At 41.8% G+C, this 24,630-nt stretch overlaps 2 protein-coding genes across 7 annotated transcripts in view; one reads left to right on the top strand and one right to left on the bottom strand.

Moving 5' to 3' along the window:
- The first annotated feature begins 677 nt into the window (after positions 1 to 677).
- kcnj1a.1 (potassium inwardly rectifying channel subfamily J member 1a, tandem duplicate 1) lies at positions 678 to 3,840 on the top strand. The gene is made up of 2 exons (XM_054794869.1): positions 678 to 775; positions 1,356 to 3,840. The coding sequence occupies exon 2, from the start codon at positions 1,378 to 1,380 to the stop codon at positions 2,497 to 2,499; it is 1,122 nt and encodes a 373-aa protein (XP_054650844.1). The 5' UTR covers positions 678 to 775; positions 1,356 to 1,377; the 3' UTR covers positions 2,500 to 3,840.
- Positions 3,841 to 7,848: 4,008 nt separating this feature from the next.
- Positions 7,849 to 24,630, bottom strand: part of fli1 (Fli-1 proto-oncogene, ETS transcription factor) — a 53,826-nt gene continuing 37,044 nt past the window's right edge. For all 6 annotated transcript variants that reach the window (XM_054794860.1, XM_054794859.1, XM_054794862.1 and 3 more), the window contains 4 exons: positions 13,911 to 13,970; positions 13,736 to 13,795; positions 12,988 to 13,035; positions 7,849 to 12,909 (listed from right to left, as the gene is read on the bottom strand). In XM_054794860.1, the coding sequence (XP_054650835.1) occupies positions 12,380 to 12,909; positions 12,988 to 13,035; positions 13,736 to 13,795; positions 13,911 to 13,970 (698 nt within the window). In that variant the 3' untranslated portion in view covers positions 7,849 to 12,379. The remainder of the gene's footprint in view (positions 12,910 to 12,987; positions 13,036 to 13,735; positions 13,796 to 13,910; positions 13,971 to 24,630) is intronic.

Raw genomic sequence — 24,630 nt, 5'->3', positions numbered from 1 at the left:
TGTAATTCTCACTTTTTTTTTTCTTTTTTTTTAACCTCTCCCCACAGCAGAATGTCCAGAGGTGGGTGTTTGGATGTGGAGCATGTTGCGTTTTATCTTCCCGGAATCTCTTGTCTCAATCCATCACCTACTTTTGTTCCGTGTTGCTCACATTTCATCACAACTCCGCTCTGTGGTTGCGGTTAAGGCATTGTGCTGATGTTTGATTGACAGCGGCTACTCCACGCATTGCATTTTTTCAGAAATGAAAAGCTGACAACGTGAAAGCAAACGGACTGCAGCCAAAGAAACAGTAAGTAACACGTGCACTGTGTTCGCTCCTCGGACGCAGATAAATGTAACCTGCAGACACAGTACACAGCTTCTCCATTTATATTGCAAACACTGGCTTGGTCTTTTATACTTAATTGTGCGATATCATAAAGTAGAAAGACAACCCCTGATGACTGCATGGGGAGTGGATCGAGGTCAGCTTAGTCCTTGGTGCCAGGCGTCTGTGGGGTAAACACACCTTCGTCCGCGCATCCGGGGGGAAGGGTATGCATGCATGTATGCATGTGTGTTTGGGTGGTTGGGGGGGGGTAGTTGATGTCTCTGTGGGCGTAAACATTACCTGGCCCACCCATCGCAGGAAGACAGTATAAATGTACACAGGTGCTGTAGAGCAGGCATGAGAGGCGGACACACCTCAATCCTGTCGTTCAACAGTGAGGAAGACCAAAGAGCTGGAAGTGGAGATCAACATTTATCTGGATGTGCCTTCAATTCCTTAGAGGTAAGCATTCTTCATTATTTAGCTCAGTTTGCTTATTTACCAACCAAAGCAACTATTTTGACGTTCATTACCTCATTTAACAGTCTTGTTGCTCATTAGCAAAACGTTTATTTCCACTCCTCTGAGAGCATTTCATATCCACGGGGGCTCTTTTTGCTCACCTTTGCTAAAGCATTTAATGCGGTGCTACTCCAACATGAAACATTGATGCTCATCATTTAATCGTCACAGCGAATGTTTGGGAGTGAAGAACTGAATGTGTTGTTTGTGAGCTTTTGAGCTGCAAGACAACAGTGAATGAAGCCAGCACAGCAGCTATACAAGTAGAGTATGATGATTTGATTTCCTGCGCTTTGAGCTTTGAAGCATGAAAAAGAAACTCTCAGCTGCCTGTACAAATAGTTTTGTACCAATTATTAGGACCCCCAAGAAGCCTTTGAAGTGCATTTCATGACTCGGCAAGAATAGTAGTTAGGGAGTTTCAGTCAGCTTACTGTGCCAGATATTGTGTTCAACAGCTGCTTTACTGGAAAGGTTTGCATGAAACATATCACAACTCACTTATTTTGCTCTCTTTCAGGTTCTGGACTTCTGGATAGAAAATGTTTGGACCTTTCAGCAAACACATCCAGGGCTACCTGTCTGAGAGAAGGAGTCGCAGGGCCAGACTGGTTACCAAAGACGGACGCTGTAACATCGAATACGGAAACATAAAGTACAGCAAACACTTTGCCTTCCTGGCAGACTTCTGGACCACGTTCGTGGAGATCCGGTGGCGTTTTGTACTCTTCTTCTTCATCGCATCGTTCACCCTGAGCTGGTTCATCTTTGGCCTGCTCTGGTACTGGATTGCCCGCAGTAATGGTGACCTGACATGGCAGTCACCCCCCGTGGATCACACGCCTTGTGTTGATAACGTTGTCGGACTGACCACGGCGTTCCTGTACTCACTTGAAACCCAAACTACCATCGGGTACGGTGGCCGAGCGCTCACTCCAGTGTGCCCCGGTGCCGTAGCCCTTCTCATCATCCAGTCTCTCTTGGGAGCGATCATCAACTGCTTCATGTGTGGAATCATTTTGTCCAAAATTTCCTTACCTAAAAAGAGAGCAAAGACGATCACCTTCAGTGACATGGCTGTCATCAGCCCAAAGAACGGCGCTCTCTGCTTGTCAATACGAGTTGCCAACCTTCGCAAGACCTTGATGATAGGAAGCCAGATCTACGGCAAGCTGCTGAGAACAACCAATACAGCAGACGGCGAGACCATCATCATGGACCAGGTCAACATTGACTTCATGGTGGACGCCGGAAAGGACAACCTGTTCTTTGTATGTCCACTCACGCTTTATCACGTCATCGACAAAAGCAGCCCCTTCTTCGAGATGGCGGTGGACACGCTCCACAAGCAAGAGTTTGAACTGGTCGTCTTCCTCGACGGTACCGCCGAGTCCACCAGCTCCTCCTGTCAAGTCCGGACCTCCTTTATCCCCCAGGAGATCATGTGGGGCTTCAATTTCTTGCCGATCATCTCGCGAAGCAAAGAAGGCAAATACAAGGTGGACTTCTCCAATTTCTCCAAAGTGGTGCCTGTGGCCACTGCACACTGCGCCTACTGCTTCCACAACATCAAGGGTCATCACCACCACTCCAAAGACGGACACGACAATCAGGGGTTTGAGGTCATTGATATCAGTGACCCTGCAAGCATCACCAAGATGTAAGACTTCAGAGACACAGTGAACAACAGACTACTTGAGAAGAGTAGGTGCAGGGAACAGCATCTAAGGGAGTACTCACCCTGGGCCAGTGCTTCTCAAATAGTAGGGCGGTCCCCCATTGGGGGGTGTACTAATGTTAGAACAATGCTGATAAAAGCAACTCATACAGTGGTTTGTACAGCTAAATAAGACTAAGAGGTTTGCATGTATTTCACATCGGCTAGTGTGAGTGCACTGATCGGTGCTCCAGGTTAGTACACTTCCTTTCCTTTGGCATGATGGGGAGAGTTGGACTACGGCATGGCCGTGTCAGTCTGTGGCACCCTCATGCACATGAAAGTCCTAATTAATAACATGTAAGTAAAGCGATCGCTTCTCTTCCAAGCAATTGACATTGGAAATAATCAAAACAATTTGAAATAAGACTGGGAATCGTCCACAAAGTTAGATGAATTGCAGTAATACAGCAGTGTGGAAGTGAAAGCAATCACGCCCAAGTCCAGCCCGTTGCTAATGGCCTAGTGTGAGTACGCCCTACATGTTAGGTCAAGAAAACCTTCTTATTTCTTTCTATTGTGTTTAACAACCAAGGAACACGTGTGGGTCAAGACTAATCCCTACGTAAAACCACACCTGTCATTGTCTAGCCATCAAGAACTTGAACCTCAGAGGGTCTGCCAGGTCATTGGCTGAAAAGCAACACGTGAGGGATGAAAAAATGTATATAGTGTACATATACTGGTTGTTGTAGCAGAAATGTAGTGGAATGAGCTCTTGCTGTGTATGAAGATGAAAGACTGTATTATTCTGTCCATAAATCTTACTTGAGTGACTTGTTTTAAGTGTCTAGCAGACGTCATGGATGGGAAAACAATATTGGTTGTTGTTGAATAATTCATGCCAGTGTAGTCCGAAGACAAAAATGCACTTGGACTTGAAGCTGTTGCTGAACTACTCAAGGCAAGAGCACACGTTCGGTGGGCTCAGGGACCAATGGCCGTTCTTGGTGAACTTCTTTCGTTGAATAAAGACAATGTGGGAGAACAACACTCTCAGGAAACGCTTAAATGATCAAATCTTTGTCTTTTTTTTTTTTTTTTTTTATCAGGGTTATACTGAAATAAAAATATTTTTGCACTCATTTTGTCTGTCTGTCTTGTCTGTAACATTATTAATGTAATCGAAAAGGTCAAAGCGACATTCTGCCAGCTGCCAAACCCCTATTAAGGATTTTCATCTAAACAAAGTCAAGTTGTGACAGCAAACAAGAATCCAAACACTGAAAAGTAAGCCAGCAAAGAGGGGATGTCCACTGCTGAGTAGCCTCTGACTCGGATTCTTTAGCGTCTGGTTCATGGATGCGTGTCCATTTATATTGTGACCGTGTTTTAGAAATCAATTATATTTTCAAATTGTATGTGACCTGCTGAGACCCAGCAATGCATTATTGTCCTCTGTAAGAGGGAAGACTTTCATACGTTGCTTGAAATGCAGAAGAATAAAACCTGTTGTGCAGCGGAGAGGACATCCTCGGCTTTCCAGTGGTTTGTCATTATTTTCGGGAGGGGGTGGTTGTCCTGTGAAATTAGAGATTTGTCTTCCCAAATTGACTGCTCTACTGGCCAGCATGTTTTACGGGCACAAGAAGTTGTTCTTGTGTAAGATAACAACAACACGTTCCCACAATTAATCGATGGTTAATCGATTACCCAATTAATCGACAACTATTTTGGTAATCGATGAATCTTTTTTTGATTTAAATATGTAAATATTGTCTGATTTCAGCCTTTCAAATGTGAATATTTTCTCCATTTCCTGAGTCATCCATGGAAGCAGCTTCAGATTAATCTGCTTTAGTGTACATTTAATGTTTTACCGAAACTGTTTAACAAACGTTTCGATTTTTTATGATTTAACATTATTTTAACAGAATATTCAAGCGGCCAACTGGTGTTTGTGCACTTATTAGCTTTGTCAGTTCAAATCTTCTATTTCTGAATAAAGAGGCGGACATTAAAAATGTGTTAGTTTTTTTTTTTAATCCGATTCATCGATTAATATTCCAATAAGTCTATCCACCCTATGTGAGATTTGGTACATTCCCCTTTCGGGTGGTGCAATGGTGCAATTTGTTTTCCTTTTTCTTAAAGTATTTTTCACTTTTCGGCCACCGAAAACATGTCTCGTTCCTCTCAGCAAACAGTCGTTTTTGTTTTGACGTATGGAATAATTGTTCTGCTGGAACTAGATAACATTTTCCACTGCAGAGGACATTGCATTAAAAAAAAAAAAACATACATTTTCTGCCCGCCCTTGAAAACTCCATTGCGGAATAATGTTTTTACCTCAACAACACAATTATTTAATGCAAAAAAACCATGGGGGGGAAATAGAGTATGCATGGAGTTGCTTTATGAAGTATTAATAGTCTCTGGGGTTTCCCACGTGGATGTTTACATGTGCATGCGCTCCCAAGCAGGCAGGTTATGGTGATTACACTCACTGTTAAAGTCATCATGATGGCTGGTGAGGCTCTGACTCTTTTGTTTTAGTTTTTTGTGTTTTTTTAATACAGGTTTCTCATTAAGATGATAATTCATGTTCATTTTAAAAAAAATGTCTTGACATTGTTTTCAAATTCTTCTTAGTCCCATTTATTTCATGTTTTTATGAACCAAAAACATTTGTGTTGTTATTTTTTATCAGCGTATATCAGTACATGAAGTCTTTCAATCTCCAGGAAAATGTCTGATACTTTGTTGTAAAAGTCCGATCACCTCCTGGTGAGCTTGGGTATATAATCCTCCATCTTGACAGTCATTTATTCCTTATAGAGCTGCAACAATTAATTGATTAATCGATGGTTAATTGCTTTCCCAATCAATCAGCAACTATTTTGGTAATCAATTAATCGTTTTTTCGTTTAAACATGTAAATATCCTCTGATTTCAGCCTCTCAAATGTGAATATTTTTCAATTTCCTTGGTCATCCACGAAAGCAGACCTATCATCTTTGTGTTTTCTCCAAAACAAGATATTCACACATGTCAGCTTTGAGTTTATTTGACTTTACTTTTTATTATTTAACATTTTCACAGAATATTCAAGCGGCAACCTGGTGTTTGTGCACATATTTGCTCTGTCAATTCAAATCTTCTATTTCTGAATAAAGAGGCAGAAATGAAAAATGTGTCTAAAAAAAAAAAAATCAGAATCATCGATTAATTGAAAAAATAATCGACCAATTAATCAGTTATTAAAAATAATTGTTAGTCGCAGCCCTAATTCATTCATTCAGCAGAGCACAAACATATCTTGAATGCAAAAGAGTTTCTGCTAGCTGGAGCTGCTGCTGTAACAAACAACAACAACAAAAACAAGCTGACTATTCCCCTATGGAAGAACGGCAGTGACAAGCACCTTCCAGCTCACGCACGTCTGACCCCCTCAGGATGCAGCGGTACTGCAAGTGCCTCCCGTATGCATTTTATTGTCAGATCAGCAAGAATAACGCTGTCACACTTCCTGTAGAAAGTCATGGTGTATAATAAATGCTTTTGCAACATTATATGATTGGCCACATAGTGACAAACAAACTGGCAACATGAGCCAACTCCGCGTGCACGCAGATGTGTTGTTATTCACTTTTGTATTGTTCATCATGACAGGTGAGGCCTCCCTTGCCTGCACATCACTGCTGTTGGAATATTTTACCAAATTTATTGACAAATAACTATTGTCCTTGATGCTATTTGTATTCTGCGGTAACGGTTCCAATTCCACTTGAATGGCGAAAGTGAGGTCTGAGCGCTAGATGAGCATACATACAATATGTTCACGACAGCGGTGCCGTTTGCTTTGTTGCGTAATCCTGCTTTTCAAAACACGGCACACACATTCTTCCTGCATTGGTTTGCCCGCAGCGCTGCAGTCGTACAGCGCAAACACATGACCTGGATCAACGTGAGGTGTTATTGCTGATTTCATATTCTGCCTTTAACCTTCTGTTGTTGTTACTTAATTGTTAGCGCCGTCAAGCACAGCGCAGAGGTTACGTTTTTGCCGGCCTTTATCTGTCTGTGTACAAAATAACTTGAGTTCTGAATGGATTTGGATGAAATGTTCAGGGATAGGGGATGGGATATGGAAGAACTGATTACATTTTGCGGGGTGATCCGGATCATCATCTGGGTCCAGCAATATTTTAAAGGATTCTTTGACATTGCGAGATAGGCATTCTCGGCATTGTGCTCCACAAAAAAAATGGTCAGAGCCTTTGTTCAGGACATTAGCGCTATCATGCTAGGTGTGAGCATACTCACATTTTTTGCTATTTTCATGGATAGACCCATATATAAACACTTGCCATTATTGTGCTATGTGTTAGCATGTTAGCATTGCTAGCATGATAATATTAGCATAGCATCATTTTTAGCCGTTTTCATGGGTAGACACTTATATGAACAAGTAGCACTGTCATACTAGGTGTTAGCATGCTAACATTAGAATGTTAGCATTGCTAGCCTGCTAACATTAGCCTAGTCGAATTTTTAGCCATTTTCATAGATGGATACTATCATGCTAGGTGTTAGCACGCTAACGTAAACATGAGCATACTGGCATTTTTAGCATTTTCAGAGGTAAGCACTTAAAGAATGCTGACAATGCTAACGTTAGCATGTTAACACCTAACATAAACGTGCTAAGTTTTGGTATAAGTGCAAAAAGTCATGTAAGTCATTCAAATCTTTCCATCGTACATTTTCATGGTCAAGGAATCTAAATATGTAGCTAAAATAAATGTAGGACTAATATTTATGGCGTAAATCAATTCCCAGTTGAGCATTCCATTGTGTTTGTAGCTGGAAAAATAAGGTAGCGTTACATTTCCCAGCTTGTTGCTTCTGGTCTTGTAAGTTCCACTGGGCTGAAAAGCATGTTAACCGCTTATCATGGTTCAATTTGCAAACAAAATGCATCACAAACGTAAATCAGGCTGCAGTCGATGCTCCCATCAAAGCAGTGCCCTGAGTGCGTATCGTTATCTGACAGCATGCAGCATTGTGTCTTTTCACGGCTATTTTGCGCATGAATTACATTACACTGCCATCAGATAAGATTTCCATTGTTGATCAGGACAATGGCTACAAAGCATAGCGGCTGCTATCTTTCTGTAAAACACGTGTATCCCCATGAAGAAGTCACTGGATGGCAAGTCATTTTATTACAAATGAACATCTTACCCAGAGACAAAACCTCTAAATAAGTTCCTTAAGGCCGATTCTTCTCCAAACAGAGGCTGTGTTGCCATGGTGACGCTGCTGAAGCCATTGACGGGTATCAGGGGAGAACTTGAGAGGTAAAAACATTTATTTGTCACATTTTCCTATACAAAAGCCCTTTTTCAAAAGGTATGACTTCATACATTGCAGGAATGACAATAATAATAATTATAATAATTATAATAATAATAAGGCATTGGTTAATTGTAAAATTATACACACGCAAAATACATTGCTTATAAGAAGTAGCATAGATCCCTTTTTTTGCTTGTGAAAAATCGTTTTTAAGGCTGCAGTAGAGGTTTTTGGTTCAGCTGGAAGCAGGTGGATGTTAATACTATTTGCATTATATGTCTTCATTTCCACGGATTCCAGGACTATTTGGCTTTGAACGTGATTAAAAGAAGCATCGTAATCATAATAATGTCAAAAAGTCCCTGGTTATTGCATGCAAGCAGCAGTCACTTGAGTTACGGGGGAGGCTAAAAAAAAAATAGCTCGTGCACACAAAGGCACTTAGGATGGTACACAGTTATTCTCAGAAGAAGTAATAACAACAAAAAGAAAATAAAAACGTACAAAAATGTACTGCCCAAATGTACAAATATAAAAACACTTCAAATGCCGAACAAACTACTGAGCAGAAATGGACTTCAAAGGTTTGCATTTTTGACCGAGGTCAACTCGTATTAATTCTCTTGTTTCTTCTTCTTTTTTTTAATACTGTGTCACATATGAAAATAACTCTGCATAATTTATACAGTAAGTTGCTTTAATGCCTAGTTGACTGATGCATATAAAACAATACAAAATAGGTCTGACAAACGCACAGCGTTTGCGAATCTGAGGAATTTCTTGTTTCATCTCGTCATATTTTAAAGTCGGTTTTGTTCTCGGATAAACGAAGCCCAAAGTCGCTTGCTTTCAAGTGTTTCGAGCGCATAACGAACTTGAAAACCTTCTGATATGATGCGATAGCATAAGGAGGAGGTCCTACATTGAAATTCATGGTACATTTGTCTTTTTCTTCTGGCCTTTTAGATCAGTGAGAAACTAACATTCAAGCATACATGCTGCTCTCAAACTAGGATCCAGCCCTGGTAAAATGCAACTTATTGACTTCTTGAGAAAGACACTTTTCAAGATCCTGACTAGCCCCACAAGGAGATGATGACACAACGGCAGTCATGGCGAAAAAAATCAAACATTGTCAGATTTTTCATCAAGGAAACGAGACCAAAAAAAATGATGACAGCAACACTATTAGGGTTTATTGCTGGTTAAGTTTAGTCTAGTTAGTTTAGTCTGGTGAGACCAGCGGTGTCCAAACTTATACTACAAAAGACTGCATATCGGAAAAAATGAAGTATGTGAGCATCACTTTTTAGGATTTTCTTCACCTTTTGTTTGCTTGATTGAAGCTCTTTGGTTGGAATATGTTATGCATTTAAATGTATTTAACTCAGCGTTGTGTTAAGTCTGTGATAACTCACAAACACAGTGCACACAATGCATTTTAAAGCTAATTTTACCGATTTGTTTGGCCTAAATTGAGCATTTTCAAGCAGAAAATGGCCATCCATCCATTTTCCCAGGTCGTGGGGACAGCAGTCTCAGTAGGGAAGTCCAGACTTCCCGGTCCTCAGCCACCTCTTCCGGTTTCACTAAGGAGGACACCAAGGCGTTCCCAGGCCAGCTATGAGACATGATCCCTCCAGCGTGTCCTCGGTCTTCTCCTGGGCCTTCTCCCAGCTGGTCATGCCAGGAACATCTCACCCGGGAGGCATCCGGACTAGATGCTCGAGCCACCTCAACTGGCTCCTCTCGATGTGAAGGAGCAGCGGCTGTACTCTGAGACGCTCCTACAGCCCCCCCAACGGAGGAAACTCATTTTACCCGCTTTTATCCGTGATTTCATTATTTTGGTCACAACCCAAAGCTCATGACCGTAGGTGAGGGTGGGAACATAGATCGGCCAGTAAATTGAGAGCTTTGCCTTCCGGCTCGGCTCTCTCTTCACCATGGCGGTCCGGTACGGCGACGCTGCACTGACCTGCCTGAAATCACACTCCAAGCTTCCCTCACTTGTGAACAAGACCCCGAGATACCCCTCGACCTGGGGCAAGGACCTCATTCCCAACCCATTTTCCGACTGAGAACCATGGCCTCGGATTTGGAGGTGCTGAGTCTCATCCCAGAAGCTTCACACTCAGCAAACCGCCCCAGTAAACGCTGAAGGTCACAGCCCAATGAGGCTATCAGGACCAAGGTCGTCTGCAAATAGCAGAGACGGATCCTAAGGCCCCCGAACTGGACCGCCTCGACGCCTTGGCTGAGCCTAGATATTCTGTCCATGAAAATTATGAACAGAATTGGTGACAAAGGGCAGCCTTGGCGGAGGCCAACGTTCACCGGAAACAGGCTCAACTTACTGCTGGCAATGCCAACAAGGCTCCTGCTCCGGTTGTACAAGACCGAATGGCACGTAGTAGCACGCCACCAGTCTCGTACACCCGGAGCACCCCCCTCAGGACACCGCGAGGGACACGGTCAAATGCCTTTTCCACGTCCACAAAGCACATGTAGACCGGTTTGGCAAACTCCCACGTACTCTGGCTAAATGAACTAAAATGCAAATATGAGGCATTCAGAAGACTCATTCAAAGATGGCATGATGGCATGCAGTATTCTTCACTGGTCACTAGGTGTCAGTAATGAAACATTGACGAGATAAAGATAAAGAACAACAACAAGGATGTTGTTGCTCAGTGCTAACGTGTGTATCTATATTACAGTATGTCTTTATGTCTATATGTCTTATTTTCTCTTATGTCTCCCCTGGGTAGACCTATAGGGGTGTTATTTCATGTCTAGAGGGCTCTAATAATGTTAGAAAAATGTTACAGTGACCAAAATATTCCATTTATAAATAAGGAATTCTACATAGCAGAAACGTACTTATCACGGTTGGTCTGGAACCATTTAACGAGGGATTACTGCATGTGACGTGAAAGACAAAAATGTCAACAAAGCATATAATTGCATATTGTGGCGCGTCAGAGATGCACGGATAAGAATGCGAGGTGCATTCGCGGACAGCGGGTCACTACATTGTTGTTTTTTTCCCCACTGAAAACGGCGCCGCGACCCACTTGTGGGTCAAGACCCACCATTTGAGAATCACGTTATTCAAGGAAGGACACACTTCTGTCGCCATTGCGGAGTGACTGATCGAAGGAAATCATAAGCACTGTAAAGGCCCCTTTTTAAAGTTGAAAGGGTCAGCTCGCGCTGTGCCGTACATGTCTCCATCGCTGTGACACCGCACAGCAAACTGTCATTCATTAGTGGCGAGTACCTTACATAGTTTTTTACAATTCTATGCTAGCTGAATCTAATCTAATACCACGGTCACTTTTATTGCAATTGTTGATCCGAAATCAGAGAACGTCAAGCTATCAGGAGAGTTTGGACGGGGAGGAGTGAGCCTGTGTAGCGTACGCCGGCGCTGCGACGCAGCAGTATGACCCAGGCTTGATTAGCGTGCTGTTATTATTACGGGCGTCTCAATTACTCGCCATTTTTGGTTGGTCTTTTGGTTGGAAATAGCGGGGATCTACTGTAGTTTGTCGTTATTCTGATGTGAGGCAGTGTTTCATTTTGCGTTTAGAATATGCAGTGGGCCACACACCTGAGTTAGACTTATGTTTTAAATTTAGATGTAAAAAAACAACTCTCGTTTTTACACAGTGAAAAAAATCTGACAATCTTTGACTTTTGCATCCTCTTTCAAAACACAAACTGGACAACGATTCACATTAATACTGACACCATCGAGAGACAAAACATGGCTTGGACGCAACAACGCGGTAAACGTTTAATACTTGACTCGTCGTTGCAGAAACTGCTACGATTTACGTCTCGACTCTGCTTCCTCTGCGCCACGGAGCTGGACGCGTCGCCCGTCGAGGACGCCACGATGCGGAAAGCATTTTAAAGTTAACAGTTCAGCAGACATACAGCGCTTCCTTCTCTGCGATTGGACTCCTTCTCTCTTGCCTTCCAGTTTGGAGGATAAATTAAATGGTGAATGGCATATTCCAGTTGCCAACTTTCATTCAGTGCCGAGAAAGGTCTTCAGTGTGTGTGTGAGGGCTCCTTCTTTTCCAGCAATTTCCAGAACACTCTCTCTACACACGCACATAAAATGATACAGATGGAGTCAGGGGTGGGAGGACGAAAGCTTGTTGTGGATGTGGTGGGAATAACAAACCCCGACAAGGTTGTAGATGGTGGAAAGAGCAGATGCTTAAAAGCATAATGTACTCAGGAGGATGGACATTGAGACCCGTAAATAAAGGGCCAGGTCTGATAGTGGGCTGAGTAGGCAGATGTCCTTAACCTTTGACTCGGGAGTACTTGGAGAGCTTTCAGGAGGATGTGGAAGATAAATGTCCAAAACATCAAGTCTTCTAAAGGTAAGTAGTATTCCATTTTTGGATCGTAGCATCCAGTTATTCTTCAAAAATATAAAATAGTCATCCGTCTTCATTGCCCTCAGCAATGGTGGGCTTGGCTAGTGGGTGGTTAGATAGAGGTGTCTAATAGTAACTGCCCAGATGGGAGGGCACATGGGCGTTTGGGTGTCGGGGGACGTTGGGGTTGGGGTAGATGCCAGCGGTGGGCGAGCTCCAGTATGGAGCGGTGGGTCCGAAGAAGTTGGAGGAGGTAACCGGCATGGACGGCGGGTGAGGGGACACAAAGTTGACCTTCTGCTGGTGGGTGTGGTAAGAAGGCACGTAGGCTAGGTCCGAGGGGTACTTGTACATGGATGACTCGGTGGGGTGCGGCTGCAGCGCCTGAGCGATGCCATGGAAGTCAAACTTGTAGGCGTAGCGCTTGCCGTGCACCTTGGTCATGATGTTCTTGTCGTAGTAGTAGCGCAGCGCCCGGCTCAGTTTGTCGTAGTTCATGTTGGGCTTGCTCTTGCGCTCGCCCCAGCGCCGCGCCACCTCATCCGGGTCCGTCATCTTGAACTCGCCGTTGGTGCCCTCCCAGGTGATGCAGCCGGCGTTGGCGCTGTCGGACAGGAGCTCCAGGAGGAACTGCCAAAGTTGGATCTGCCCTGAACCTGAGAAGAAGAAGGAGAAGCGGTGTCATTCAGTGGGACACCACATGGACAACCACCTTGGAGTAGCAGGCTTCTTACCTGGATTGGCTAGGCGACTACTGGTTGGACCAAGTATCTGGTAAGGATCTGTGGACAAAAGAAGACACACCGATTGATGGGGGATGGAAAGGAATCTTGTCCTACGCGTATTGGCACTGTGTAGGACTACAAATAAACAACAGATCAAGATTAGACCGACGTACAGCAATTAGATCTTTCTCTCATCCTGCTTCAAATTGATATGTTTATGGTATCACGATTCAATGTGCTTTTGAGAAGAAAAAGAACGACTTTTACTCCTCAACTGACAAATAATTAAAAGGTAATAAATAATATTAAACCCCCAAAGCTTGACTCTGTAAGTAGGATTGACTTGAAATTAGTACACTCCTAAAACCCCACTGCAACGGTAGGGTCTTTAAACGAATCAGCACAAAATCTGGTACACACCTTTAGTGGTCTGACAAGCACATGTGTGTAGAATTGGAGCGCAATATTGGTGATAAAACATGGCCGCCATCAAACAAAATGTCTTTGCAAGGGCACGATCGGGACTGAGCCCACTAAATGTCTGCAAGTCATTGACCACATTTCTAATGTTGATAAAGCTGTAATGATATGTATTACGTGCATGCTAGCATGTATTCGAAAGCAATTTAAGCACAACCCATAGGGGGCGCCCCAAGTGCCATTTGCAGTCTTGTAAGAAGCGATGAAGCACTGATTTGGACGTAGCGTCAGTATAAGCTGCTCTCTATTTTGGAGTGTTGCAAGTGCTGCTTGCTACCTGGCTGAGCTCTGGGCTGCTCGGCGGTCTTGGTCACATTCTGAGTCACCACCGGTGAGCCTGCAGATGAAGATGGAGAAAGTGTGGAAGACATGGAATGTCTTGGAGACACCAGCAGATATTGGACAGACTGTCTACCATTCATTGAGAATGTGTAAGTCATTTTTGTCCTTACCTTTGGCGCTGTGCATGTTGTTTGACCATCCTGTCCGCCGTACAGCATCATACGTTGGGTCTGACAAAGGAAGAAGCGGAGACATGAAATTCAGGCTTTATTCAGAAGACGGGGATTGAGTGTCAAGAGACCTTTGCAGCAAAATGAATATAAAGATAAGCACTACTTTGTTCTAGTGCAGGGAGGCACAACAGTTTGGGATGGTTTAAAAAAAACACATTTTTCAAAGCTGCTAAGGTAGCTTTGGTTATGTCAAGGACAACATGAATTGATTTTTAGTTCCTACGGTGAAACGTTTTCGGTTAAGTGATCGTGTGTAACCACGCACTTGACGTTTTGCAGTCATTTCAAGGACTAACATTGAATATGCTACATTGTCAACATTCAGAATGCGTCTCTCCCCACATGTGGCACCAATTCTTCATCATCATCGTCATCATCAGCAGCAGCGGCGTAGCAGACTATTTGTCCCTGAAACATAAGTCCAGTGCCAACAGTGCATTCATAAATCACGCTGTGCCCAGGTGAAGTGGCTTTTACAGGATATCTGGATGTGGCAGCGTGGTCGTGTTTGGCGCACGCTGCCACGATTGCGGCCCGCTGTTTGACCACGATTACAGCTTGCGACACCCTCGCCGCTGATGAAAGCGGTGCAACGGCAACGCTGGCAATTTTTCAACGCGTGTTCGCTTTTCTCCAACCGCACAAGCTAGCTTTTCATGCAGCTTTTGACAACCAGCCAGTGGATTCTTCCAGATGCTGGGTGGCTTCCAGTAACAATCAATCACTCTGACACAAACAGGTAAAACAGAGGATGTGATGATCGTACTGCACCTTTTGATAGCTTGTAAATACTCTCAGCTCAAACAGTTGCCAGAACACACATAATTACAAAACATTTGGCAGCCACATTGATTCTTTTTATTTATTTATTTTTTTAACGTTACCACATTCTATTGAAAGTGTGTCTGCTAATCTGATCCTGTGTTTCTCCCAGAAGGCAGTGGAGGTGTGAGAGTGATGACAGAGGTTGCGGCTGGGATCGACACGCTGCTTTCAAGGTCAAAGCCATCCCTTTTCCCAACAGAGGAAGCAGAATATTTGGACGGAACGGAAGTTGACTCGGCAAGTTTGTAGACACTCTTTCTAAAACATCTACTCGACAAAAATATGCAACACTTTTGTGTTTGCTCCCATTATTCATGAGCTGAACTCCAAGATGTGAAGCTTTTTCCCATCGCTCTCAAATATTGTTCACATATTTGTCTAAATCTGTCTTAGTGAGCATTCATTCACCGTTCATCCACCTCACAGGTGCACCATGTCAAGATGCTGACTAGACAGCATGACTATTGCACAGGTGTGCCTTAGGTTGGCCACAATAAAAGGCCACTCCACAGCTGTACTGGAGAGAGCTCAGTTCAGCAAATGAAAATGGGAGCAAAAACATGCATACGATGTAAAACATGCTAAAAGACACGCAAAGTGCAAGTAATATAACTTGGCTGTACGGCATATGTTGTTTTTACTGTTTGTGACACTTGCAGACCTAATTTGCAATTGGTTATACTGTGAACCAGTTTCAGATTTATCAAAACAAGAATAGAAATCACTGAAGAAGTCCATTGAATAACACTAGAATAGCATCCAATTTCATGTAGCTGCGGCACCACAATCAATCCCTGTGCAATTATGCCCCCTTGTGGACAAACATATGTTGACACCTAATCAAAGGCCACATCCTCTCCCATGTAACCCTGAAATAAACCACAATAAAGACAATCCAACTCCTGAACTCTGGAAGTAAACTTTCACTCATTTCATAAGTTCAATAACTTATTTAAGTGGCTATTTAATGTCACATATTATTTCATAATTCCCCCTAAATGGGCTAATTCCTGCTGCAGAATCGTCCTTTGATCTCAGTCATCTTTTCTATCTTTTAAATGTGCCAATATGTCGCCAAAGGACTCATTTTGTGCGGCTGATATTCTATGTGTAAATGTAAAATGGCAAAAGGGAGATCCAGATATGGATGTCAACTTGCAAAAAGTAATTATGAACGATAAAAAGAGGCAAGAAATAGCCGGGTTGAGAAAAAAAGCAGCAAAAAGGGACAAAGAACAAGCGCACCGCCGTGGCTCAGAGGGCCTGTCAGGTCCAATCTGGTGGGCCGAAAGGAGAGCCGAGGAGCAGCGAGTATAGGGGAGAGTCCTGGGAGACTTGTGCTTCCTGCCTACCTCGCCTGTAGACAACCTCTCTTTGTTTTACTGGCCCCATTTTTTTTTTTTTTTTTTACCCCCTCAACTCACCGCCAACCCCTAACCACCCCCAAGCCAACACAACATCCACTCGACACCACCTTGAAAGCACAGAAGATGGCGGAGACGAGGATGGCGGAAGAACAAGTCATCACAGGGAAGAGAATATTGGAAAAGACGACAAAATGATTGGAATTTTAAAGGAAAACAAACTTTCTGGTTAGGAATAGCCAAGCTCGGCTCGTCGGGGTGCGTTTCCAACATTAAAGTACATCACGTCTGAAAAGGAGTAGGAAGAAGCACAGCTTATTTAATCCTACTACTTCTCCGAGTGTCAAAAATGACTTGAGGACTAGTCTGTTACAACTTAAGAGGAGAACAATGCTGAAGAAATGAAAACACGAATAAAGAAATGATCCTCGTCGGTATTGTAAAGTAGCTGGCAGCAGGTTAAACCTTAGAGCACGATGTCGCAACGCAGCCCTGAAGAAAGAAACAAGAATGAAGTAGCGCCACCGCAAAATGTGTGACACCACAGTCCACTTTTCTGCTGTTTTTGTGGAGCTGACCACGCCGAGCGCTTGCGAAACACGAAGCGAGAAGCAGCGGCTTGTAAAACATACAAGTGTGTGTGTGTGTGCGTGTGTGTGAGTGTGTGTGTGGGGGGGTTAGCTAGCCAGCCCAGCCACGCAGACATGGACCCGAACGTGCACCCCCCTCCCTCCTTCGCCTTCATTTTTCCAGGCTTTGCTCTTACTGCGACTCCAGCCATGTTTCCACTCTTGTCTGGGGTGTGGCGCAGGCTCCTGGGAGACTCTGACTGCACGACCAGTTAGTCAAAACAAGGCCTGAGTGCTAGACGGAGAGGGCCAGGAAGGTGCAAAGACAACAGGAATATGATGATAACACAGACGGAGAGGGCGTGCTACGTACTGTATATTACAGTACGTGGAAGACGATGACAGGACAGAGACACACAAATTCAAGTCATGTAGAGTCACACTATTTTACGTCTCTGCAACAAGTACGAAAGAAAGAATGGTGGCTTTCACATCCACTTCATGACTACCATATTCACTCATATCGTGTTTATTTACTCAACTGTTCAGGGTACCAGGTATTTATTAGGGGTGAAGCATTTATGAAACGACTAGTGCACACTTATTACAATTGGCCCTAAAGACAACAAATGTCAGCTTTTCAAAAAACAAACAAACAAAAAAAATGTCCACTATTTGGCTGCCAACCCTTTAAAGGCGGCAAGTGTGCTGACAGAAACGCCACTTTTTTTTTTTTAATTGAAAAGAAACAATTTCCATAAAATACATATCAATGACTATTTTTATTTTTCTTCTTATTATTATTATTAGGCTCTGAGATGTGTCAATGATTGGCAGCAATATTGATTTTCATTTTTAATTTAATTTTTTTTACTGTGTCAGATTTCAAAGTGACGTTTAAGGTCCTCGGGACAGAAGATGCTGGCTCCCCAAAAACTGCTGTAAAAATGGTATGTATTTCTATTTTACAAACAAGAAAATCTTTGAAAACTTCTTTGGGTAGACATATCAAATATTAATTATATACAGTGGTGTGAAAAAGGGGTTTCCCCCTTCCTTTTTTTGCACGTTTGTCACACTTGAATGTTTCAGATCATCAAACAAATTAAAATATTAGTCAATGACGACACAACTGAACACAAAATGCAGTTTTGAAACTGAATGAAACTTTTTATTACTAAGGGAGAAAAGCTACATGGCCCTGTGTGAAAAAGTGATTGCCCCCTAAACCTAATAACTGGTTGGGCCACCCTTAGCAGCAACAACTGCAATCAAGCATTTGCGATAACTTGCAATGAGTCTCTTACAGCGCTGTGGAGGAATTTTGGCCCACTCATCTTTGCAGAATTGTTGTCATTCAGCCACAATGGAGGGTTTTCCAGCATCACAACACAGCATCTCAATAGGATTCAGGTCAGGACTTGGACTAAGTCAGTCCAAAGTCTTCTTTTTTTTTCCTTCGTCCATTCAGAGGTGGACTTTCTGGTGTGTTTTGGATCATTGTCCTGCTGCAGAACCCAACTTGGTTTCAGCTTGAGGTCACCAACAGATGGCCGGACATTCTCCTTCAGCAGAATTCATGCTTCCATTTATCACAGCAAGTCTTCCAGGTCCTGAAGCAGCAAAGCAGCCCCAGACCATCACACTACCACCACCATATTTTACTGTTGGCATGATGTTCTTTTTCTGAAATGCGGCGTTACTTTTACACCAGATGTAATGGGACACACACCTTCCAAAAAGTTTAACTTTTGTCTCATCAGACCACAGAGTATTTTCCCAAAGGTCTTGGGGATCATCAAGATGTTTTCTGGCAAAATTGAGACGAGCCTTAATGTTCTTTTTGTTCAGCAGTGGTTTTGGTCTTTGGAACTCTGCCATCCAGGCTGTTTTTGCCCGGTGTCTTTCTTATGGTGGAGTCATGAACACTGACTTTAACTGACGTAAGTGAGGCCTGCAGTTCTTTGGATGTTTTTGTGGGTCATTTGTGACCTCTTGGATGAGTCGTCACTGCACTCTTGGGGTCATTCTGGGGAAGGTTCACCACTGTTCCATGTTTTCGCAATTTGTGGATAATGGCTCTCACTGTGGTTTGCTGGAGTCCCAAAGCTTTAGAAATGCCTTTGTAACCTTTTTCACATTGACAGATCTCTATTAATCTCAGTTATGTTTTAACAGGGAGGAAACACTTTTTCACACAAGGCCATGTAGGTTTGGATTTTCTAGTCTCCCTTTTTTTAATGAAGGGAGAATAGAAAAATAGAAGTTTAATTTAAAAAATGCATTTTGTGTCCAGTTGTGTTGTCATTGACTAATATTTAAATTTGTTTGATGATCTGAAACATTTAAGTGTGACAAACATGTCAAAAATAAGTATATATAATATACATTCCTCTTGTACAGTGCGTGTGTTTTCCATAACTGTTTTAATTGAATAACAAAAGCTAAACAATTGCCATAAAATACATTTATTTTCATTATCATTATTATTATTATCATTTATAAATATGCGATCATGCAGGCCACACGTACAGCATACATGTACACGTTTGTCCTTATGCTTCACTGATGTTTTTTTTTTGCCAAGCATTGAGATTTCAGGCTTTTTTTTCTACAGTCCTTGAATGCACAATAACTGACTTAAAAGTGGAGCCTATATAAAACTTCTACAACGTGACTCAGATTCCGTCTGTCCACGGATCGTCTTCCATCATCATTCATTAGTGGTGAGTAGCTATGCATGACATACTTGCTAATGTCTTTAAGTGTGTGAAGCATATTGAAGAGAGAAAGGGGAGCTGAATCTCATCTCACAATTGTAACAGTCACTTTTATTGCAAATGTTGATGAGGAATGAGAGAACGTCAACGTGAAGCATGAGAGAACGTCAACGTGAAGCCAGCATGAGGATTTGGAGGGGGAGGAGTGAGCAAAATAGATATTTTTTGCCGTATGCTGGTGGTCCCGGATCGGGAAAAGTGGGGATTTACTGTATTATTATTGTTATTATTATTATTATTATTATTATTGTTAGGTCCTGAGATGGGTCCATTATTAGAAGCAACATTGCTTTTCATGCATTATCATTTCAGTAAGAAGGCACCCTTGCGGAAAACAGTAAAGGGTGTGAAAATTTGCTGCATGCTTTGAATGGGAAAAAGTATCACCATCTGGTTGACAAATATAAACATTCAAAATTGAAATCCAGCCATCGAAATTGAAGTCCTAACATAAATGATTGTGTTAGTTTTTGTTAAGATACATTTTAAAAAATGTCATATTTAACTCATTCAATACCAAAGACGTACTTATACGTTTTTTTCAACCCAAACGCTCGCTCCCAAAGATGTATTTATGTGTGATGACGGCATTGCACAATAAAAGAGGTGACTTTTCAAGCAGTTTTAAGCCATAAAATGCCAGAAGTGCATTTGATAAGAGCTCGGCATGGATCTTTTCCATGTATTAACACGCTCGACCGAAAGGAGGACGTGAGAGAGCGTGGAGGAGTGTAGCGTGCAGAAGGTTACGCATGGCAGGGGAATTTTAACGCATGCACACGCACACATGCACACACATAGTTTAGTTCCAAATGTTAAAACTGTAAATAGTTCATGGTGTTATATTTGTAAATTGTTATTTTGATGTAAAGCAACCCTTTTTTTGTGTTGTTTATGTTGTGGTATTGTTGTTTAGATATTATGCTTGAAATGTGTCTTTTCACAAAAAGCGGGTTTTCTCCCTTTTCTAGTTGGGAACTGATATTTTCCTGAAACGTACCAACAGTATGTTCTACTGCTGATAAGTTGTTTTTCTGATGAAAGACAGGAGTCTAATATTTCTTTTGGTAGGTTCCATGTTTATATCGCCATAGAACACAATACTCTGTGTGCCTTGAAAGATCAGTCGAAATTGCCTAAAATGGCGGGTACTGTCTTTCGAAAAATGTCCGGGAGTGAGTGAGTTAAGATAAATCAGAAAATGCCATATTTAATGATTTTAAGAGGACATTTGCAATTTAAAATGGCTTGAAAATACAAAATGCCACAAAACATCCTTCAGATCTCTTAAGCATTAAACAATACTGCATATTATTGGATCATTTCTTTCAAGACGTAAACGCCAAACAGCATGTTACCACACACAAGGTTGACTGCCCTGAGGATGAACCGCTGTATTTCCTCATGCACCCAGAAGAAATAGACCATACGAGTGAAATTCCAAGTCATAAATCCCAGCATTTGCATCGCAGCCAACACAAAACAACAACAACTTTAATGACAGACTCAACCAACAACTACAAGTGAACTCTGTATGGACCCTAATTTACAAAAATGTACCACGCATTGCCCAAACATCCACATGTACGTATAAATAATGATAAATAAAACAAAAAGACAGTCATTTGTTGCCACAACCGTACAGTAAATCCAGAGACCAAGATAATAAAACATCTTACATTACTTTAACAAACAAGGCAAGCCAATAAAAAATGACAAGCCACCCATTTTGGGTCTTTTAAGTTCGGGAAAGGCTGCTTAAAAACAATGTAACATGCTACAACCACACACACACACACACACACACACACACCAGTCCAAAAAGCAGACACTACACTGTGAAAGACAGACACACACACCCTTTCATTGCCGCCACATTCTGTGTTTTATACACTGCCTCTTTTATTCATAACATTGCATTTTACACCACAGCGTCTGGGGCAGATTAAGGCTTGTCTCCTGCGGGATGCTCATGCTTACTCGACCCCAAAGAGTCTGCAAAGTATTTGGCTCCTCGCGAACAGCAATATGAACACCGACATCTGGCAGTGCTGATCTGTGAAACCGTCTGATAAAGGCTTATCCTGCAGAAAACCGACTTTCATATTGACGCACATTTTTGACATCATTTGGATGGGAAGCTGATGGTTGACCGCTCTGGCATGAATTTAGTAGGAAATTATACAAAAAAAAAAAAAAGGTAGAAACTAACATGCCAGCTGTGTAAAAACAATATAGTTTGTCTTGAGAACGTTAGATGTGACCATGATTTCACAGCAGACGCTATGAAAAGGTTCCTGCATAGAGAGGAAACTCCAACACTTCTTAGGTCATTCAACTCAGAATTTAACCAAAATTGTCACTGTACTTGAGTTGGAGTTTCTTTTTACACTTTAATCTATATTTAATATACATGTGGAAACTATACAAGATGCAGGAATCAGGTCTCCATCATGTCTCTATTGTTAACACATTGGTTAACTTATTTTTACACTTGTATGTTTTAAATCTTACTTTAAAAATGCCACTAAAAGGTTATAGTTGCTTTTTTCATGAGGGCTACCGTTTAACATTTTTTTAAACAGTATGGGAAATGTGGGGAATTTTGGAATTCCGCAAAATTAGAACAGCACTCAGGCACAGATTATTTGATTTCACTTGAACAAAGTACCAATATTGTTATTTTGTATAGAAATTGCATAAAAGTATAAATTTACTTTTAAAAAAAAATCTAAAAATTGTATTTCTATTATTTTTTATTAATAATATCCAATTAAATTGTTATATATAATATATATAATATACATTACTGTTATTATTATAAATATTGTTATTATATTATATTATATTATCAAATTATATAAAATTATAATACTGATATATAATATACATTATTATGTTATTTGTAGTTATTTTTTATTATGTTATATTTTAAATTTGGTGAAAAATATAAGGGCTTATGATTGTAATCCAACAAAGAATTTGAAAATAGCACGTATGTTATTTCAAATACAAATTGCAGGACCTTGCTTTTTTGTGTAAAATTATAATAATGTTAATCAGAATTATAAAAAATATTAATATAAGAATGTAAAATTATAACATAAAAATATAATAATATTAATATATTATACATACATTATGTGAGTTTTCAAAAAATGCTAATTACTTGAAAATTTGTGGGAACGTGTAAGGTAATCCAACAAATCAAAAATGTTTTTTTTATTGTAATGACAGCACTTTTTATAACAAAATACACTACAAAATAAATGATACTATTAATATTAATATAATATTATAGTATACATTTAATGAGGAATGAAAATGTAAGGGGTTGTGTTGTGTTTGACCTTAACTGAACCTCTTCTTTGAGTGTTATATTGTCTTTTTCATACAAATGATGTGACTTTTTGGAAAAGCTGCTAAACTGTAATGAGTACGTATGCTGGGGCACTTCTGTGAAATGCGTTTGTGCATGTAGGTGCAAACCTTAGTGCGAGAGGGGAAAAAAATCAGGAAACGGGAAGTCGAGGCACTTTTTTTGCAAAGAAAACAGGAAGGGGATGCTTTCACCTTCTTCATTTTCTGATCTTTTGTCAAGGATCGGGGCCACGAAAGTGTACTCAGACACAAGAAATGGTAAATTGCATTATTTCTAAGGTGGACAGGGTCACTGAAGGTGTTTCGTTTCCATTTGGAGGATATCAATGTGACTGTATCAACTTTTTCTCAGCTGGGAGGTGGCTTTGCCTTCGCGAAAGAACGGACCACATGTAGATTCACAGCCAGGCGGCCCATAATAGAAATCACCTCTTGCGAAAAGGGAAATGCTCTTGAAGGGAGTCGCCCTCTTTCCCTGCCAGTCCAAATACCTGGTGCTGAGAAGCAGGAAAGGCCGGGGTCGAGGGGTGACCGAGCAGAATCTTATCAAGCTCGCCCCATGGTCCACTCGTATTTAAGCCTCGCAGCATCGGGCCCGCTGGGCCAGATAGCGAGTCCGAGGGCATTCTCGGACACTTATCAGACGCAGCGTTTCCTCTTTTTCCTGCCTGGATGGGCCTCTCATCCTGCTAGCCCACGCTATCATTGTTATTGCAGTCCTGTGTGGTGGTGACACCATATGCACGACGTAAAGGATGTGTAGCTTACTTTTAGCAGTCGGCGGTGCAGTGTTTGTGTTATGTCAGCACAGTAATGTTTGTGCAGTGAAAAGGTATCCAGAGGAAGTCATCCTGGGCGTTGTCCTTAAAGGCTTAAGCTTGGCTTTTTGCTAGGATTCTGGTGGAAAGATCTCTAATATGATGAAGAATTAGTTCAAAGCTGTTTTAAAAGCAGAGGAACTTTTAATGAAGACATCCAATTCAGAATCCATCCAACGTTTTTTCGGAGAAAAAGAATATTGTCGTCCCTGACTTTGCGCTTTAAATTTTGTGGCCCCTACTCTACCACCGTTTTTCAAAAATATCGAGGATCAGGATCGGCTGCCGATCCGCTGTATTTTGAAGGTCGATCGGATAATAACGGCTTCCGCCACGAGACCGCCACCAATAATATTGCCGTATAGCGTTCATTACGCTTTTCATTTCATTGCATAGCAGAACTACCTGCTCTACTGTGCACATGACAATAAAACTCTTCAGTCTTGAATCTTGATTACTCTGGGCCACACTCCAACACTCCAACAAGGTAGGTGCAGTAATGCGCCTCAAAGCTGATGGCCACTCGACTCCCGCCACCCGCAAGAAGAAGAAAACGCAACACCACCATGCAGACATGTCTGCGGTGTACCGTGGTGAAGTTAATTTCACGTTGGATGTCGGATATTCGCCTCATCATTGTGCGCGGAGCTCGCACGCAGTGGCGGAGCTACGTTGTGGCCGTGGCCACCATTGGTCACTCAAGGCCATCTAGACCGCAGGTGCCTTTGACGGTGCAGAAAGTTTCGTCGACATTGTTGAACCGCGATGTAGCGAGGGAACGCTGTATTCAGTTAATTTCCTACGGGGAAAAACGTATTGTCCTTTTGAATTTGCTTGATTCCTCCAGTCAATCATGATGTGCCAGTCAGTATTGTTCCACTCAGGTCCTCTAGGTGGCGGTCATGTGGATTAAAGCGTAT

Source organism: Dunckerocampus dactyliophorus, chromosome 12, assembly GCF_027744805.1.
Source record: "Dunckerocampus dactyliophorus isolate RoL2022-P2 chromosome 12, RoL_Ddac_1.1, whole genome shotgun sequence".
Classification (NCBI taxonomy): domain Eukaryota; kingdom Metazoa; phylum Chordata; class Actinopteri; order Syngnathiformes; family Syngnathidae; genus Dunckerocampus; species Dunckerocampus dactyliophorus.
Note: the sequence above shows the minus strand (reverse complement) of the source record. Positions and strands in the feature narration are given on the sequence as shown.